Source organism: Desmodus rotundus, chromosome 2, assembly GCF_022682495.2.
Source record: "Desmodus rotundus isolate HL8 chromosome 2, HLdesRot8A.1, whole genome shotgun sequence".
In the NCBI taxonomy this organism is placed as follows: Eukaryota; Metazoa; Chordata; class Mammalia; order Chiroptera; family Phyllostomidae; genus Desmodus; species Desmodus rotundus.
Window position 1 is genome coordinate 8706609 of NC_071388.1, and position 18480 is coordinate 8725088.

Sequence of the window (18480 nt, forward strand, 5' to 3'; positions counted from 1 at the left end):
CCATATAGAGTATTGAAGGTATATGTATGTATGTGTCTATTTATGGTATTACACAGGTTACCTGGCAATAATTGGGAGTGAAGCATTATAGCTAAGTGAAACCCACAGATAATAAAGTTGAACCTTTAAATGCCCTGAAATTCATTTTAAGGTTAAAAAAAAAGTTCTCGGATGATCCTGGAGATTGCCTCCCTGATGACTGCGTGCTCCCTGCCTGCACGGAGCCGTGAAATGAGTGAGTCTCAGTCCCCGGCATGGAAGAGTGCGCAGCCGGGGGCACGAGGAGGGGAAGTTTGCATTTCATGGACAGAGCAGGGATTGCTGAGGAGATCGGCCCGGGTATCAGTGTTAGTTTTAGGCAGTGTGAGAGTCAATCCCAGAAGACTGAAGATATTTTCCCCTGGAATACCAGAGGGGAAGATGGAGCAATGGAGAACTTAAATCATTTCCACAAAAGGGAGATAAGGAGAAAAGAAAACAAGGAAGCTTGCTTGGTATATTAAAAAACAACTAAGTGTGAACAAGCCCACATTTCTCAGTAATCACAATTTGTGTTAAAGGGCTAAATCTCCTAGGTGGTAAGAACTCCAGATTTAGTAAAAAAGAAAGAAATCTAGCTAAATTCGGTAGGTAAGTGATACATCCAAAACTAACACGAGGGTAGGGAACGAAGGGCTGGGAACCTGTAAGCCCTAACAGAGAGAGCAGGCTTAGCAATATTAGTATCAGATAAAACGAGACGCAAGGTGGAATGCATTGCAGAAATACTTCAGACTACCCAAAGGTGTAGTTAACCATCAGAAACTAATGTAAGGAATTGTGGAAATACAGAAAATAAAGGCTGATGGGAAAGGGGAAGTCGACGGCTCTGCACACAGGGTCAGGTGCTACTGTAACCCCGAGCAAGCCACAAACCACGTAGCACAGAGGTGAAGGGGTGTGGGGCAGGGGTCCTGGGCCTGGCTCTGGTGGGGTTGGGCCAGGTCACTCTTGTCGGGGAGCCATCCCCTGCACTGTAGAATGTTCAGCAGCATCAGTGGCCTCTACTCACTAGATACCAGTAGCTGTCCCTTCACCTCTTTGTGATAACCAGAAATGTTTCTGGACATTGCCAATGTCCCCTGGGGGCCACACTCAGTTCTTGTTGAGAACTACTGATAGAAAGGATTTAAATAATATGGTTGATGGGTATGTACAGAAATTTGTGCCCAACAAACAAGATATAGATTCTCTTCAATTACATTGGACATTTAACAAAACCAGCTACATAGAAAAATCCCATTTCAAAAAGTAAGTTCTATAGGCCAGATTCTTAGAACACAATGCAACCTAGTTAGAACCAAAGAGTGAGTGGATAGCTAAAAATATCTACCTGCAAATGTTAACCCCCTCTTATATCTCTTAGATTAAAGAGGAGACTGAAAACTATTTTCAGACTCTATGAATGAATGACAGAGCACTGTATACCACAGCCCATGGGATGAGGCAAAAAAGGTTACCAGGAAGCAGGAAGTGTCTCAGCTGCGTTCCTTACAGAACGAGAAAGGTGATGAAGCTTTCAGCTCCAGATACCAGGAAAATAAAATGGAAGGAAATTGTAGTAGTCTGTAGTAAGGACCGTTTCTGCTTTTGCAAATTTGATTATGAAGAAACGAGAACACAATATTTATAAAGGGTATGTAACTACAGATAAAATTTTACAGAGAAGAACACACCATGTGTAAGTTGATGGCAATAATTTGAAGAGCTGTGGATGGTTTTTGAGGAAAACATAAATGACCAGAATTGGCCTTGAAGGTGGAAAGTCTGTACAGATCAGTAACTTTAGATACAGTTGAGAAAGTTGTCAAAGATTTATCTCTTCAAAAAGGCACTAGGCACTGATGTGTTAGATCAGACTTTTCTTGGCACACATAATGCCTGCACTGTATAAGTTGTAGCAACCATTCGCTGAACAAAAAAATTATTGAGCGCCTGTTGTATACCAAACAGGGTCCCTACCTGCCAGGAAGCAGTACAGGTTAATCAAAGATACATCCAAATACGTGGAAGGTAACAACTGCATAGTCAGGACTGTAAATGGGAGGGCGTACTGTGCTCTGAACTCTGGGTCACAGGTTAGGGATAGCCTTCCTAAAATGCGTATGACTGTCAAGGATACAGGAATGGGCGAGAGGACGAGGAGGAAGAAGGCCATTCCAGACAGAAGTGGGATAGTGTATTAAGAAGTGTGTTGTGGGGTGGGGGTGGTATAGGGCTCCAAAGAACCTGGAAGGGCCTAATGTGGGGGTTATGTGGTGGTGGGGCGGGAGGGAGGAGGACAGGTAAGGGCCCAATCATGCCAGGCAGCCATTGGCTGTGTTAATTTTTATGATCTGTGTCTGGTAGGCAGTAGGAATCCCCTGGAGGGTTTTAAATGGGTGTATCATGATCAGATGTAGGTTTCCAGAGGATCCCTTTGAAGACTTGGGAATACGGCCATCCCCACGGTAGGGGACTGGCCGAATAAGCCATGGCAAGCCTACACCTTAGAGTCCTCACTCTGCAGCTTTAAACAGGAATCGAGGTGGCCACTAACCTGCTATGAAGCATCTTTAGGATACAGTAAGTGGAAAAAGTAAGGCTCACAGCCGTGAGTAGAGTGTGCACGTTTATCTAAGAGAGGCGTATGAATATTTGCTTACAATAAAAAAGGAAGGTTAAACTAGACTAGTTAAAATGGGGTTCCGTATTGGAGAGGAAAGGGACAGGGTCATAACTGGGTTTCTGAACACATCTTCTGTTCATAGAACCACATGAATGTCTTACATAGTTTTTAAATAAAATTAAATCAAAATGGTGGGGGGGGGCACTAGTACCTAAAAATTAAAAGCAAAATGAGTCAAAAGAACCTAATGATACTGAGTTGGGAACTACACAGAGAATTATTCCAGGTGACCTCAGAACAAATTGGATCGTCCATCCACCCTGGTGGGTAAGTCCTAAAGACGAAAGAACTGCAAAGAAATCTTAACCAGGTTTTAGCGCTCATCTTGTTAGTAATAATGTTCACATCATCATTTTGAAATTATATATATATGAACCTTGTGTGATAGATAAGTCATTATGTTACTATCTTTAGGAAACCTGATTTTCAGGGTAAGAAAAAATGTACAAATATGAAATCAAAGCAGTTAATACTCTGTAATCCCAAGTTTGAATTGGAGCTCTCTGTGTTAACTTGGGTTTTTGAAATTTTTTATGAGAAATCTTTTATTTCTGTCAATTGAAAAGGCCTAGAAACAGTGACCAATCAGTAGCAGCGAGCATACGCAGCACCCTGTCCCCCCCTCCCCCTGCAGTCTTTTGCCACTGTAAGGGACCAGAGCCTTTTGGATGGATGGCAGAGTCAGGGTTTGGTGCAGTAAATGAAGATAAGCCTGGAGTGGCTCATGTTACCGGAAAGCAAGAAAGCTGTGAAGAATTACTAGGATGGTAAAGGCTCTAGGGGGTAACTGACGGTGTTTGCATTGGCCAAAGACGGGATAATTTGGAACATAAATAAATATAACTGTACTTATTTTTAAAATGTTCAAACCCGTGAGGTCATAATGCTAAAACAACCTTACTGGTCACTGTTGGGGAGGGCGAGGGAACCAGCACAGTGTTGTGAGAATTGGTAAGTGGAGGGAAAGAAGCAAGTCTTAAGATAAGAAACCCCATTATTGGGGCTGCAAGGTGGAGAATGGGCTTGGGTGGAGAGCATGTGGGTGGGGAAGAGCAACCACGGGAGACAGGTCTGGGGCATCGTGGGAGTTCAGAAAATGGAGATGTGATGGGGGAGCTTCACTCCCTCTTTAGAGAGGTGATTGCTTCATTTGCTACATCATACATATTTTTTATTTTTTATTTTATTTTAGAGAGAAGGGAAGGGAGGGAGAAAGAGAGGAAGAGAAACATTAATGTGAGAAAGAACATCAATTGGTTGCCTTCTGCAAGCGCCCTGACTAGGAGTGGAGCATGGAGCCCACAACCCAGGCATGTGCCCTCACCAGGAATCAAACCTGCGACCTTTAGGTTTGCGGGATGATGCCTAACCAGCTGAGCCATGCTGTCCAGGGCTATGTTATATATTTCTTGCACATGGTGATGGAGCATGAAGGAGGAATCCCTTTCCTTTTCAGTAATTTGTGTTTCCATATTTTGGAGATGCCTATCTTCCAGACCTTATCAGGAGACGCCACTTCTATACACAAGAACCAGGCCGTCATTCTCCTTAGACTTGTTAATGTTTGCAGAGCAGAGTTACATGTGTGTGCAGTGTTGAATGTTACATTTTTGCCATGATTGAAAGTCATTTGTGGTGTTTACTTGATGCGTCGCTTTCATCCATTCTTTTAAATAGTGTTTCCCATTTTGAATGACACCATAATTCGTAGATTGAATTGATGAAATTAACGTTTGTAGGAATCGAAGTTGAACAGATTGTCAAATACTGTCCTGATTTTCTTACAAGTTCCACAATTATCTTAGAAACAGCGTTAGTGTCTTCTCCAAGCGTGTGAAAGAAACAGCAGGGCTTCAGAGCCAGAGTGACCTCATAAAGGCGCCTTCGCTGCTTTGTGCCTCTGTTTCTCGTCAGTAATCTGAGGACGGTGCTACAAAGCATCTGCTAGAGCGTTCTGGGTACTACCAGTGGGAACCCAAATACTCTGCTAGTGGCATGAAACCACCACTTAATGATGCTCTCCAATTTGTGGGCCAGGAATTTGGAGAGGGTGCAGTGGAAGCACCAGTGTCTGCGTCACAATGTGTGGGTCCCCAGCTAGACAGAAGCAGAGGCTGGGGGTGGCTTGATGGCTGAGAGCGAGGCTTTGGGGGGAATTTGCTCAAATTTGGAAGTTGATGCTGGCTGTCAGCTGGGACTCGACCAGAGCACCTCTACGTGGGCTCTCCATGAGACCCGGGCTTCCTCACAGCACGGGCAGGGGAACCTCACAGCACGAGAGCCCTTCTGCGTAGTCTGACTTCTTACCTGTGGGCTCAGGGTTTCAGAAGCGAATGTCCCAGCACAGACGGCAGAGGCTGCTTCTCGCTTCTGACACAGCCCAGGAGTCGCACCCCGTCTCTCCCCTGCATTCCTGAGGTTCCAGGTGCGGCACTAAGGTCAGCTCCTGTTTAAAAACCCCTCATGTAGGCCTTGACCTACATAGCAGATTCAGGGTATCTTGAAATGGTCTATTTCTTAAATCTTTTTAAAAAGATTTTATTTATTGATTTTTAGAGAGAAATGGGAAGAAGAAAAAGGGAGAGAAACATCACTTGGTTGCCTCTCACACACCCGAAATGGGGAACCTGGCCTACAATGCAGGCCTGGGCCCCGACTGGGCATCGGACCAGCGACCTTTCAGTCTGTGGGACAGCGCCCAGCGCACTGGGCCATACCAGTCAGGGCTATGTAGCTATTCATGGACCGTGATTCCTCCGTACACATTTTAAAATAGTTCTTTTGAGTTTCTAAAAAACATAAAAATGTTCATTGGGATTGCAGCTACAAGGCCCACAGATAAGGACGTACCAAGAAAAATTGGTGGACTGGCCAGAACCTGTTAGGACTGCAGGCCCCGGTGAGGCTGATAGGTGGGCTTAGTCCCCGCAGACCGGGGGCATTGACCGCCCCTCAGGCTCCCAGGCAGCACCATGCCAGTGAGACGGTGCTGGCCATAGTGGGGGCCGTAAAACACCTGGGGGCTGGCTAGCCGCGAGGACAGGAGCCCCGCAGTGAGGCCATCAAATGTGACGCGGGTGCAGAGACACAGGACATCAGACGTGATGCGGGTGCAGGCGAGCACCGTGGCTCGGGGCAGGCAGGCCCGGCCCCCCAGAGGCGCCCGCTGTCCGCACTAACGGGTCAGGACTCCTTCAGCCCCCGCCTAAAGGCATTCGCCGTTGTGTTCGCTGCTCCCCCACACTTAGAGCCCTGCGCTCAGACCACCTTCGGTGAGTCTGTGTGCGCTGGATGGAGGGCACGGTGACGCCCAGCGGGCTGTGGGTCCTGCGGACTGTGCGTCACTCGGCAGATCCCTGGGCGCCTTTCTGTGCTGCCGCTGGGCTTACCCCACCCCCCCACCGTGCCGACAGTTGACCCGGGCCCTGTGACTGACTCCGCCGTCCTCTACGGATAGAAAACCGTCGTAACACCTAGCTTTTCTCGCCACATTTAATGTCCTTTCAAATGAGACTTTTGAGCACAGAAAAGATTATTTGAGGTTATTTTAAAATCAAAAAGGCTACAAAGTTACAGGCCAGTTTTTTATACTTTTGTGTAGAATTTACAGATTTTTAAAATTCTGTTCATAAATTTAGTGTATTTTAACTAAACTCCACTTCTAAGTCAGCCTTTCATCGACTCAAGGTGATCAGACTAAACATACCATTTTTAATGATTAGTCCCATTCACAACTTACACATTTGGAGCTATAGTTTTAAGGTTAGTAGATTTAATTGTCTTTTCTTTTTTTTTTAGAGATTTTATTTATGTAATTTTAGAGAGGGGAAGGGAAGGAGAGAGAGAGGGAGAGAAACTTCAATGTGTGGTTGCTTCTTGTGTGCCTCCTACTGGGGACCTGGCCCACGACCCAGTCCTGTGCCCTGGCTGGGAATCAAACCCGTGACCGTTTGCTTCACAGTCCAGTGCTCAATCCACTGAGCCACACCAGATGGGGTTAGTGGATCTGATTTTCATTTAGTCACTTTATATATCTGCCTACGCAAGTAAAACCTCAGGTAGGTCTAATAATTTAAATGAATGTCGTGTTCTCACACCTTCCAGTCCTGTCCCCCAGACGGCGAGCTTTGCGTTCAGCGGCTTGGTCTGTTCACTGCTGTAATCCGGGGACCTAGAATTGCGCCTGACAGTTGATGACCTTGCATAAATGAGGAAATGTCTGTAATTTTTGTTAATTTCTCTCCTATAACCTTTTCACTAAAAAAGAACTCATGTCTAAAATCAATAATGCAAGTATACATTTTAAATTAAAATCAAGGCTAAGCTTTAAGATTAATTTGCTAAGTTTTCTTAACTATTACAAGCACCTTGAATGTCAAGTAGGTTATTCTGAAGCCGAATACCAAAATATTAACATCTAAATCTTCCACAGGGTTTAGTGATACCATTAAGGCACTCAGTCATCTTGGACAAGTATAAGGGGACCCACACTGGCCAGAGAGTTGTGGCAGGGAGGAGAGATGAGGCCCTGCCAACTTCAGGGCCTTCCCCTGCCCTCTGCCCCACACACTGCACCCTCTTTTCTAGCCTCTGTGGGCTTAGCCAGCTGCAGCCTTCCCAGATTCATCCATATGGTCTGAGCAGGAAAGACTTCACCACCAGATGGGATTCAACCAGTCTGTTTATATCTGATCCATTTCTGATAAACTACTCTTATACTTAGAGTCAGCTTGGACTAGAAAGTTGAAAAATATTTGAAATGTCAGCCTCTCAGATTTGGCCCATGTTTCATATTTTTGTCTGCCTTTAAGGTCGCAACACGAACGCTACATTCTCTGGTTGACTTGAGAAGGCTGTGACATTTTGTCACGACTGACTGCGTGTGGTCTCGCTGCTTTCCAAACCAGTCAAGCAGTCTGTGAGTCCTAGGACTCCTGCAGAGTTCCAAGTTTTACTGCATCTTTGTTGGCAATGTGGTTGTTTTAAATTTAGTAATTGCTGGATGGAAAGTATATTATTTTAAAATTAGCCCTGGTGGGTGTGGCTCAGTGGGTTGAGTGCTGACCTGTGAACTGAAGGTCACCGGTTCGATTCCCCATCAGGGCACATGCCTGGGTTGCGGGCCAGGTCCCCCGTTGGGGGCATGCGAGAGGCAACCACATTGATGTTTCTCTCCCTTTCTTTCTCCTTCCCTTCCCTTCTCTAAAAAGTAAATAAGCCATGGCTGGTGTGGCTCAGTGGATTAAATGTTGGCCTGCAAACCAAAGGGTCACCGGTTCAGTTCCCAGTCTAGGGCACATGCCTGGGTTGCCCGCCAGGTCCCCAGTAGTAATGCACATGCCAGGGGTGCATTAGAGGAAACCACACACTAATGTTTCTGTCCCTCTCTTTTTCCCTCCCTTCCCCTCTCTCTAAAAATAAATACATAAAATCTTTTCAGAAAAGTAAAATCTTTTTTAAAATTAGTATTTCTTTAATTACTAGTAAGTTTTCATATTTCTGTGCATAAAGATTGGAAAGTTGTACTTCTTTGTATTAGTCTGGCTAGAACTCTTGAAAGGGCACCAGTGACAACTTCAACAAGTTGTATATCCTTTTTTAATTGAGCGAAACTTGTAGAAACAAAATGGACAAAAACTGTCTGATCCTTGAACACCATGGTATTTATAATAAGTACATTGGGTTGGCAATTCTTGGACTTGGATTTTAGAGCCCCAGGTGATGTTAAGAAATTAAGACACTTATTTGAGTTTCAACATAATAGGTACTTATTTTTCTAGGTAATGGGGGTAAGAAATAAGGATTGATTGTTTCTAAGTCTTAGTTAGCCTTTGGTTTTTACATGTTGCCCCATAAAACAGATTTTGACAAAGGACGATGAGACAGTTGACCGTCAGTCATCCTCGGGTCAGAGGCTCTCGGTGGTTTTTCCGCTGGTGATAGGTGTCACTTGGCCACTCAGGTTCTGTCCTGGGCCAGCAGTCTGAGGACCTGTGGCTGAGCAGACTGACAGAGGCCTCCTTGATCAGAGCAGAGCGCCACCTCCTTAGCCCGAGCAGTCTGCTGGGGTGAGCGCTGAGACCTGTTCGCCGGCCTGCCTGCAGGTGCCAGGTGATGTTACCACAAAATGTGGTATGTCATTTTGCTCGAGCAGGACTTGGAAAGCTCTACAAATTGTGAGTGTTGAATTTGCAGATGGCTCTTCCCTGTGGTGGCGCTGGCTGCCTGTCCACTCCACCCCTTGCAGCCGGTTCTGAGCAGATGGCGCCATCTGCTGATAACTCCTGTCGGCTTCTTTGGGGTCCCTGTAGGAATATTGGTCACCTTGGTACTCTGCCCCCTATGTTTACCAACCAATATAAATACGTTAGTCATATAAAATTGCCTTTAAAAAAAATCCTCACATGGTGTTCCATTGTAGAGAAAGCACATATTTTCAAAGCTTTTGACACAAATTTCAAAATTTTCCTTTAGAACAGTTGCACCAATTTATATCAGATATCGAAGTTTTAACCAGTTTTGATAGAAAGACTGTTAATTTACACGTTTTTGAAATAAAAAACCGATTTCAAAATTTTGAGACACACAAAGTTAAAAGTGGAACAGCGATCCCCCCACCTCCACTCAGCAGGTGCTGACTTTGGCCACAATTTGTGTGTGTGCCCTTTTGGACCATTTAAAGTAAACGGTGGGTACCGTGACCGTACCCCTGAATACCTCAGCCCTTGCTCCTCACAACAAAGATGTTGCCATGAGCGTACAGCATTAGCCCACCATCGCCACGCTCAGTCTCTCGTGCTGGCCCGTGTCAGCCTGAGATCCCATCTCCCCTGGGCTGCCTAAGCTTTCTTTCACAGCTGCTGTTTGTTAACCCAAGATCCCATGCTGCATTGGTGGCTGTTTTTTCCGTCTCTTTCAGCTCAGAAGAGTTCCCTCACCTTTTTGTTTCGATTTGGGGGCACCTCCTAGGACTGGGCAGGTCTGCCCAGAAGTTCTCTTCTGTGCCCCTTTTGGGGGGCCCCTCACGTTCACTTGCCTCATTGCTGTCGATGTGACTTTTCACCTTTTGGTTGATGTGTTTGCTGCCAGGTCTCCACTGTAGAGTTACTGTTTTCCCTTGTAATTGGCAGCCAATATCTTGTGGCAGGCCTTCTGGGACCATGTGTCTTTCCGGTTTCTCACCGTGCTTTCGCTGGCTGGTATGGCCATCCGCAATACTTCTTGCCGGGAGCAGTAATTACTGTGCTGGTCGCCAAATGGTGACGATCGAATTCTATCCTCTACCTATTGTGGGAACTCTGCTGTGATTTAGAGCCCCCGACCTCCCCCATTTACTCATTCGTTCATGTGTTGCTGTCAGCATGGACTCGCGGGTTTTTCCTGTACTCCCAGCTCCCATCGTATCTTGTTGCTCAGGTTGTCCCAGACTCAGCCGGTGAGGGCGCCTGCAAGCCGGCTCGTCTGTCCTTTTGACAATCCCCATAATTTTCTGAGCACCAGTTTCAGGCACATCTTGTATTTGACCTGACCCAGCCCTAGAATCAAACCAGCCATTTCTCTGAAGAGTCTTGATTCTTTTCATTGAGAATGATATTTGTCAGCCAATAAATAGATGCTAAGTGCTCACTGCTGCTGGGTGTCATTGCCTCCAGGCCATCTCAGTGGACACAGCAGGGAAAGTATGTGTTTTCATGCATGTGTCTACGTACGTGCATGTATGTTTGCATGTACATATGTGAGATACACGGGTCTACATTATTTCTCTTTGTTTGTGTATGTTAAAAACTATGAATTCATACCGACAACTCTTGTTTCCAACTGGTGGGTGGGGCGAGCCACAGGGAAGACTTGGGGAAGGTGGTGTGGATGACGATGTGTGTGCACCAGCTGGCCACGCTCGGAGAAGGCCAGAGTGCGCAGAACTACCAGGCTGGGCAAGAAGTCGACCTGCTGCAGGAGCTACAGATGACCATCCCTTTAACTGTGTCCACACTTAGAGCGGAGGAGGGACTGGTCAGGGTTGGGGGGCTGCTATGGAAGGGCAGGGGCGGGCAAAGGTCGGCCCTGGGACTTGATCTGCAAGGGCGGTTTGAACCTGATTTGCACTTTGGAAAGGAGAACGGAGGGAAGGAGGATAAGAAAGAATAAAGGCCACAAGAGCTCCTGCCCTGATCAAGGTGTGGACTGTGGTATGGGGCAGATTGGGGCACTCTGGGGTCACTGCCTGGGGACACTGCCTGGGGACACGGGCAGATCGGGGTACTGGGAGGAGGGCCAGGTTTTGGTGAAGGCAGAGACTTAATTTCAGGCTTACAGCTGTGTGTGGGGGCATGTCTCTCAAGATTGGGAGTCTCAGAGGGCAAAGAGGGCAATGTCCTGATGACTGCACACGGGCCCCTCCCTGGCAGTGGGGATTCCAAGTCCTGCTGCCCCACGTGGGGCAAAGATGTAATGGCCACTTCAACAAGAGGGTATCTGCAGACTGAGACAGAGGAGCCAACTCCAGGGGCCGTAATGGAATTATAATACGGTACTTACTTACAGGAAGACTGGGTGGGGCTGGAGCAGACGGGACCCAGCATTTTGTGCAAATTATCCGCCCCCACCCCCCAGCACTCCTGTTACTGCGCTGTTTCATACTGTAACTCAGGTGCTCGTGGTTGACGGGACAAGGGGACAAAGGATGCAGTAGCACCAGGGCCATCCCTCCTGATGGTCGATACTGTCACCAGTTTGATGTCAGTGGTCATCCTGGCCATCACCAACAAAAGGACTTATGGTTACTTTTAGAGACCCCAGGGGATCACTAACTAGAGGGCTTTGATGTGCTCACTAGAGGCGGTGAGGTGGGCCCAGGCCACAGCATGGGAGGACACAGATGGAGATGGTCCTGGTTCACAGGTACATCTTGCACCAGGTTCTCTCGGCTCCGCTCAGCATGGGGCTGTGCTCAGCCTCTCTTTTCCTTCTCCCTCAGCCTCAGGATCATGGCTGACCCCTCCTTGGTTCTCTTCCAGTGGCACGAGTGGCATCACTTGATTCTACTCTTGTCCTGCTGACTGCTGCTCCTCATTCTGTGCTGGATCCCCAGCCTTCTTACCCTTCTCTTTCTTCCTGGTGGTCTCAGCAGTTTGGTGGCTTTATTTACTGCCTTAGGGTCCTGGGGTTGCCTGACCAAGTCCCACTGACTGGGTGAATGGAAACAACAGGAATGGATTTTCTCAGGGTCCTGGCAGCCAGAACCCAAAATCAAGAGGTCATCGGGGCCATGCTCCCTCTGAAGGCTCGGGCCTTCTGCCGCCTGGCGGCCAGGTGTTCTTGGCTTGTAGCAGAATCGCTCCAGTCTCTGTCTCCGATTCACATAGCGATCCGCTCAGTGTGTCTCAGATCTTCCCCTCTTAAAGACACGTGAGTCCCATGACCTAGGCCCTCCCTTCAATCCCAGACGGTCTCATCTCGAGATTCTTAATAATTACATCTGTGAAGATCCTCTTCCAGATCATGTCCCATTCACAGGCACGGGGGGTTAGGATTTGGGCATATCTTACACGATACAGTTCAACCCCCTCTACACATACTAACCACACCCTGATAATTACTGACCTTATATTTCTGGCCCAGACTCATTTGTTCAGAATTTCCTCTTGGATTTCTGGGAAGCAACTCACACCTAGAATGTCCTCACTCCTGCTTTCTCTTCCAGGCCACAGGACCTGCTCCTCACCATTTGCTTCTCACTGGGACATGTGGCTCGGCTCTGCCAGTTGCTCAGGTGGGAATGCTGGACCCTTCCCTGTGCCCACACCCAACCCCAGGCCACTTGCAAACCCTGTGCTCATGCCCCCCCCCTTGTCCACACCCCCCCATCTTCTGTGTGTTCCCCAGTCACACAGCCTCTCCTTAACAGTCGGGGGGCCCTCCTAGGATATGAAGTCACCCTTCTGCTCAGACCTTCCCAGAAACACCCACAGTCTTCACTGTGGCCCACGGGAGTCTGTGAACTGGTCCCGTGTCTCCTCTTCCCTTCCCTTCCCTTCCCCCTTCGCCACTCTGCTCAGCTATATCAGCTGTTCCTGCAGGCATTGCTGGTCCCACTGCCTCCAGGTGTCAACAGGCAGCTGACTCCTCCCCCTGTCCCATGTTTCTCCCAGGCACTCACTGTCAGTGGCCCTGCCCTGGGTCATTCTGTCCCCACCTGGTTTTCCTCCTCTCCGCTCCTCCTAACATTTTTACCCATGTGTTTTGACAGGGAAACGAACCATGGTTCCCTTCCCTGTGTCACACGCAGATGTTGCTCAGCCTCCCTGAGCACACCTTTGTCATTCCTGTCTGTGCTCCAGCCTCCCTGTCCCAGCAGTTCCCGAGTCAGGTGCTTGGGGTCTCAGTGCCCATGCCTTCTCAGAGAGCCTGCCCTGGCACACATCGGGGTCCTCACTCACCTCCGTCAGGACACCAGGACACCGTGGGAGCCTCCCGGCCTTCCTCATGCTTGTGGTCCCGCAGCCCTGGCCTTGTCTGCCCAGGAAAGCAGGGCCCCCCTACAGCAGTGTCCCGCATGTGTAGACACTCACTAGACATTTGGGCGAGTGAAGGAACACATCCAAGTGGCCGAAAAATGTGATAGCAAGTCGGGCCCCTTGCGTGCAAGAGCAACAAGCACGTGATTGCCAAGTACGTGGGTGGTGCTGAGTAGGATTTGGCTTCTAGCACCAAGTTAAGGGTTTTTTCCTCCACGTAAAATAGGTATTTAAAAAATTAGTCCTGGCTGGTGTGGCTCAGTGGATTGACTGCCAGTCTGTGAACCAAAAGTCACTGGTTCAATTCCCAGTCAGGGCATATGCCTGGGTTGCGGGTGGGTCCCCAGTTGGGGGCACACAAGAGGCAACCGATCGATGTATCTCTCGCACATCGATGTTTCTCTACCTCTCTTTCTCCCTCCCTTCCCCTCTCTCTAAAAATAAATAAATTTAAAAAAATTATATGGATGCTGTGGAGTAGGGGGACAAAAGATGCACTGCAATTATTAACTGACGCTTTTCTGCTTTTGTTTTCCAGACACCATTTGCTTGTGACTCAAGATGATTTGATGTTTTATAATAAACTCATTAACCATGATGGCTACACAGACATTAAGCATAGACAGCTATCAAGATGGGCAACAAGTGAGAGCTCGAGTTACCTGTGTTTTAATTACAGTCAGTTGACCTGGCACTAAAACACAAGCAATGCTTTGTCTATTAATCGTTTAATTTCCCTGAGGTTGCAGGTTCAGCTTTAGTGTATTGTGAATTTATTTTATGTTGTTCAAATTATTTCCTAAGTGATACCAAGACCGGTAGTAATTTTGACTCCCTTAAATCGTACTGTCGTGGGAATTTTCCATTTTAATTTCCGTGTTAGCAAGTATTGTCGCTCTTAAAGAAAAGCTGGGTGTTCCCTGACCAGTGTGGCTCAGTGGGTTGGGTGTCGTCCCACAAAGTGAAAGATGGCAGGTTCGATTCCCAGTCAGGGCACGTGCCTGGGTTTTGGGCTCTGTGATCCATCCCTGGTCCGGGCTCTTGCTGAAGGCAACCAATTGATGTTTCTCTGTCACATCAATGCTTTTCTCCCTTTCTTTCTCCCTCTATTCCTCTCTCTCTAAAAATATGTAAAATCTTTTTAAAAAATACAGAAAGAAAAGCTGGGTGTTGTTGATAACCACGGGTTCCCACGTGGACAGTTCCAGTCTGAGTGGGAATTGTGTGGTTTCGTAATCCCAGGTGTGAGCGGCTGGGGGATGTCCTGATGTGTAAGTGGGGAGAGGGAGACATCCATTTGTTGTTCCTCTTGTCTATGTGCTCACTGGCTGAGTCTTGTCCGTGCGCTGAGCAGGGATCGAGCCCACAGCCCTGACGGACTGGGATGATGCTCTGACCTGCCCGAGTGCCCTGCCAGGGCGTGGGCGGCTTTCTTGGCAGTTCTCCCACTGTCAGATCACGTTTCCTTCGAAGCCACTCAGGTGTTTAGTGTTCTGTGACCTGAAGGAACTGGGGGGGGGGGCTCGAGGAGGGGCTCGCTGAGTCCTGTGCAGCCTCCCTTGGGACACCTGAGGTCACGAGAAAGTCCTGGGTGCTCCCAGTGGGGGCCATTCCCCCTCTTCCTTGGAGTCTGGGAGCCGATTTCCACGGAAGACATTCAGCCCCGCCTTTGCTCCCTGCCATCCCCACCCCCATCCCCACCCCCACCCCCACAGTCAGCAGACAGGAACAGAACGCCAGTGCCAGGAGCTCTCCTCTCACCCTCCTTGAGGGTTTTGGTGTGCACAGACAGCTAATCAAATCCCAGTAGGGTCGACTCACCCGCAAGAGATCACAGCCCCCACTGGTGAGGCTCTAGCTGGGTTCCAGGTGGGCGGTTAGGACCTCAGGCTATGCCCCCGAGCCTTGGAGGCGCTCGTGTCTTTCCTGGATGGCCAGTTGTGCGCTGCTTCCAGTTTGCTTGCTCTTGCAGTGATTTCGTTTTTGTAGGCTTTGAAAAAAATGTTAAGTGTTTTTTGCTGCTTACAGGAATTGAGATAGAGAATTCTGTTCCAGCCTGCTCTTTCACCTGCAAGTCCTTTGGGTTTCCTAAGTGACTGTGTTTCTCCAGTACAGATGTGATGATGATTCCCCCTCTTCCCTTGCCAGGGCCTCCCCTGAGAGCCCCCTCCCCCCCTTGCCTCAGATTCCAGGCCCACCCCACAGCCCCTCTAGTGCACTGCACTTACCCCACCCCACCTCACCCGCCTGCCTGTCCCACTCCTGAGCACCTCTCTGCCCTGTGGCCCTGGACCTTCCCTTCACTCTCTTCCCGTGGGCAGCAGCTTGGCCAGCTCCTTCCTGCCCTGCAGCTCTTTGCCTAAGTCTTTGCCTTTCTGCGAGCACTCCCCTGCCTGCCCTAGTCACTGCTGCAGCTCCCTCCGATCTTTTTTTCCTTCCTAGCAGTGATCACCTTCTGACATTCTGTTACGTGATAGCCTTCCGTCTGCTCCTGTCTGCCCTCCTCCCTGCCTGTGCCCTGATGCAGCCGAGCACCTGAGCACCCAGTGCAGTGCTGGGCACAGCAGGAGTGGTGGGCTGGTGGGGGGTTCACCACCTGATTTTTATAGCCAAGCACTTGCTCACAACATGGGAAACTCCTTGAGAATGTTGTTTTAAATAAGTACTTACTACCATTCAGTATTGATACACCAGATTTAGGTAGCCTCTGAAGTTGACCATTTAGATGTCCCTTTTTTCACAGTCATTAAAAAAGAAACCTTGAAATACATACCATAAGGCCTTTTTATAATACTGTCAGATTTCCCTGCAGAAAGACTTTGTTTGAGTGGGCTCGAGTTGCTTTAGTGCTTTGTTTTGCTTCTTTTAAGAGAGAGACACACACACACAATTTCCCAAGTACACTGCATCTTTTGAAGGTTGCAGAACAGAAGTGTCCTCCTTATCAGACTGTTGGAGAGCCTGGGTCTGAGGATCCCTGGGCTGCAGCCCCGGGGTATCAAGGTGGGGTTCATGACCGGGCTCTCCCATCTCCTGGGGATGATTCCCCGGCCCCAGCTCACCCAACAGGCTGCTTCCTCGAGGCCTGTCAGCTGGGATTAGGCAGGAATGGGAGGTAACCTGCTCGTGGATGATTACTAGTTTACTGTGGCAATTTTTTTGTAAACTGAATTCTTTACGCTTAAGGATTTAAATACTTTTTACCTAACTTACCAACAACACAGCTAGTTTAAAGCAATTTAAATGATAATGTTTTAAAGACTTCCTGTTATACTTAATACTGTTGTTTTAAACACAGAAAGCTGGTTTTTATTTTCAAGATACAGTGACTTTTAAAAAAAAATTTATAGTTTATGTGTTACTGAAGTCTGGGGGGGTAGATAGGGGAGAATTTCAGCCCCGTCGCAGACCTGTAGCGTGTTGGGTGAGAGTTGTTTCTGTTGACTAGGTGAGAAGAGCTTGGACAACTTTGTTATTCTTCTCTTACTGTGATGTTTTCAGCGTGAGGCTGCACCACGGGCAGGACAGAGTGAGACCGCATATGGACCAGTTCCCGTCAGTAATGTGTGCTGGCTGTGACTTGGAAAATCATAAGCATTTCACAGATCAGTTCTCTTTGTTTCTAAATGACTTGGAGATTTGATCTTTAACCACTTTACAAACATTAAACTAAAGAGGAGTTTGTGGGTAGCATCCGTTTGTATTGTTGCCAGTCACATAGCTGGCAGTTTACCACTCCCCCTCGCCTGTCGCACTCCTGCTTGAGAATAGAACATTTAGTAGTAGTTTGTTTCCTGTTTAGTAACAAAAATTATCCTCCTTTCACAGATGCAAGTAGTAACAGAGTTGAAAACGGAGCAAGACCCCAACTGCTCTGAACCCGATGTGGAAGGAGTGAGCCCTCCCCCCGTGGGGTCCCAGACACCGATGGACGCAGACAAGCAGGCCATTTATAGGTAGTGGAGAGTCGGGAAGCGCGTGGGCTGGGGGGTGGTCATGAGAGTAGAAGACTTTGTTGGAGGGACATTGGAGCTGTGGGCCAGGCAGAATGAGAGGTGACGTGCTGCCTAGTGGTGAGAAGATACTTTCAGATTCAGATGTTATTCTACATTTTAGTTTACCTTGCAAAACATAATTTCCAGGCCCAGGCGATTTTACTGGAGAATTCTACCAAAATTACAAAGAAAAAAAGCAGCAAGTCTATACAGTCTCGTCCAGAAAGTAGAAGATGAAGGAAGGAATGCTTCCCAATTCACTTCACAAATTGAGCATCGCTCTGGTACAAAAGCAATAGAAAAAATATATACAGACAAGTCTTCCTCATGAATTTGGACATAAAAATCATCAATAAAATATTAGCAATTGAATCCAGCAACAAAAAGCAGTAGAATAACATTAGACTGATAAATAGTGTCCGAGTGGAGCTTACCCCTAGACTAGATAGTTCGCTGGTCAGAGACCAAGCAGGGTGGCCCACAGCGCCGTCGCGTCGAGTGGTGCAGGAAAGCACTTGGCAGCAGCAGCAGCTAATTATTGTTAAAAACTGCCAGCCAAAGGGAGCTTTGAAACCGGTGCAGGGGAACTACAAAAGCCCGCAGCTCCCGTCAGACTGGACGGTGAGAGACTGACAGACTGACTGCGGCCCCCTAGGACTGGGGACGAGGCAGAGCTGTCCCCCCGACCCTCTCACTCAGCATGTAAAGGACGTCCTAGCCAGTCTTACATAGCCAGCCTTACATCGTACATAAAAATGTACTCAAAAGGGACCAGAGAACTAAACGTCAATTTCAAAACTGTAAACCTGGCACATCTATTATGATGGAATATTATCTGGCCATAAAGACGAATGAGGCACTGATACCTGTTAACAGCATCAGTGAGCCTTGAAAACATTACACTAAGTGAAAGACGCCAGATGCAAAAGGTCACATGTTATATGAAATGTCTAGAATTGGCAAATCTAGAGAGACCAAAAGCAGATTAGTGGTTGGTCTGTGGCTGGGGCTTGTGGGTAAAATGGAGAGTGGCTGCCAGTGGCTACGGGGTTTCTTTTAGGGATGACAAAATGTTCTAAATTGACTGGTGATGGTTGCACAACTCTGTGAGTGTACTAAAAATTATTGGATTGTACACTTTGAGTGGATGAATGATACGCTGTGTGAATTTTATCTCAATGAAGCCGATAGGTCAAATAATGCCTACATACATACATACCAAAACATGCAAATGTAGAGCATCCATATTTTCTTTTCTTTT

The 18480-nt window shown here is 47.7% G+C and overlaps 1 protein-coding gene across 9 annotated transcripts in view; it reads left to right on the forward strand.

Moving 5' to 3' along the window:
* The window catches only part of PKNOX1 (PBX/knotted 1 homeobox 1), a 51043-nt gene that overhangs the window by 7583 nt on the left and 24980 nt on the right, over positions 1-18480 (forward strand). For 5 of the 9 annotated variants that reach the window (XM_053917448.2, XM_053917468.2, XM_053917477.2 and 2 more), the window contains exons 2-4: positions 12411-12479; positions 13763-13869; positions 17053-17180. In XM_053917448.2, coding sequence (XP_053773423.1) covers positions 13819-13869; positions 17053-17180 — 179 coding nt within the window. In that variant the 5' untranslated portion in view covers positions 12411-12479; positions 13763-13818. Of the gene's footprint in view, positions 1-6095; positions 10885-10923; positions 11238-11322; positions 11609-12410; positions 12480-13762; positions 13870-17052; positions 17181-18480 lie in introns of those variants that run through there. The other 4 variants (XM_024561957.4, XM_045196205.3, XM_045196196.3 and 1 more) reach the window with 4 other exon arrangements.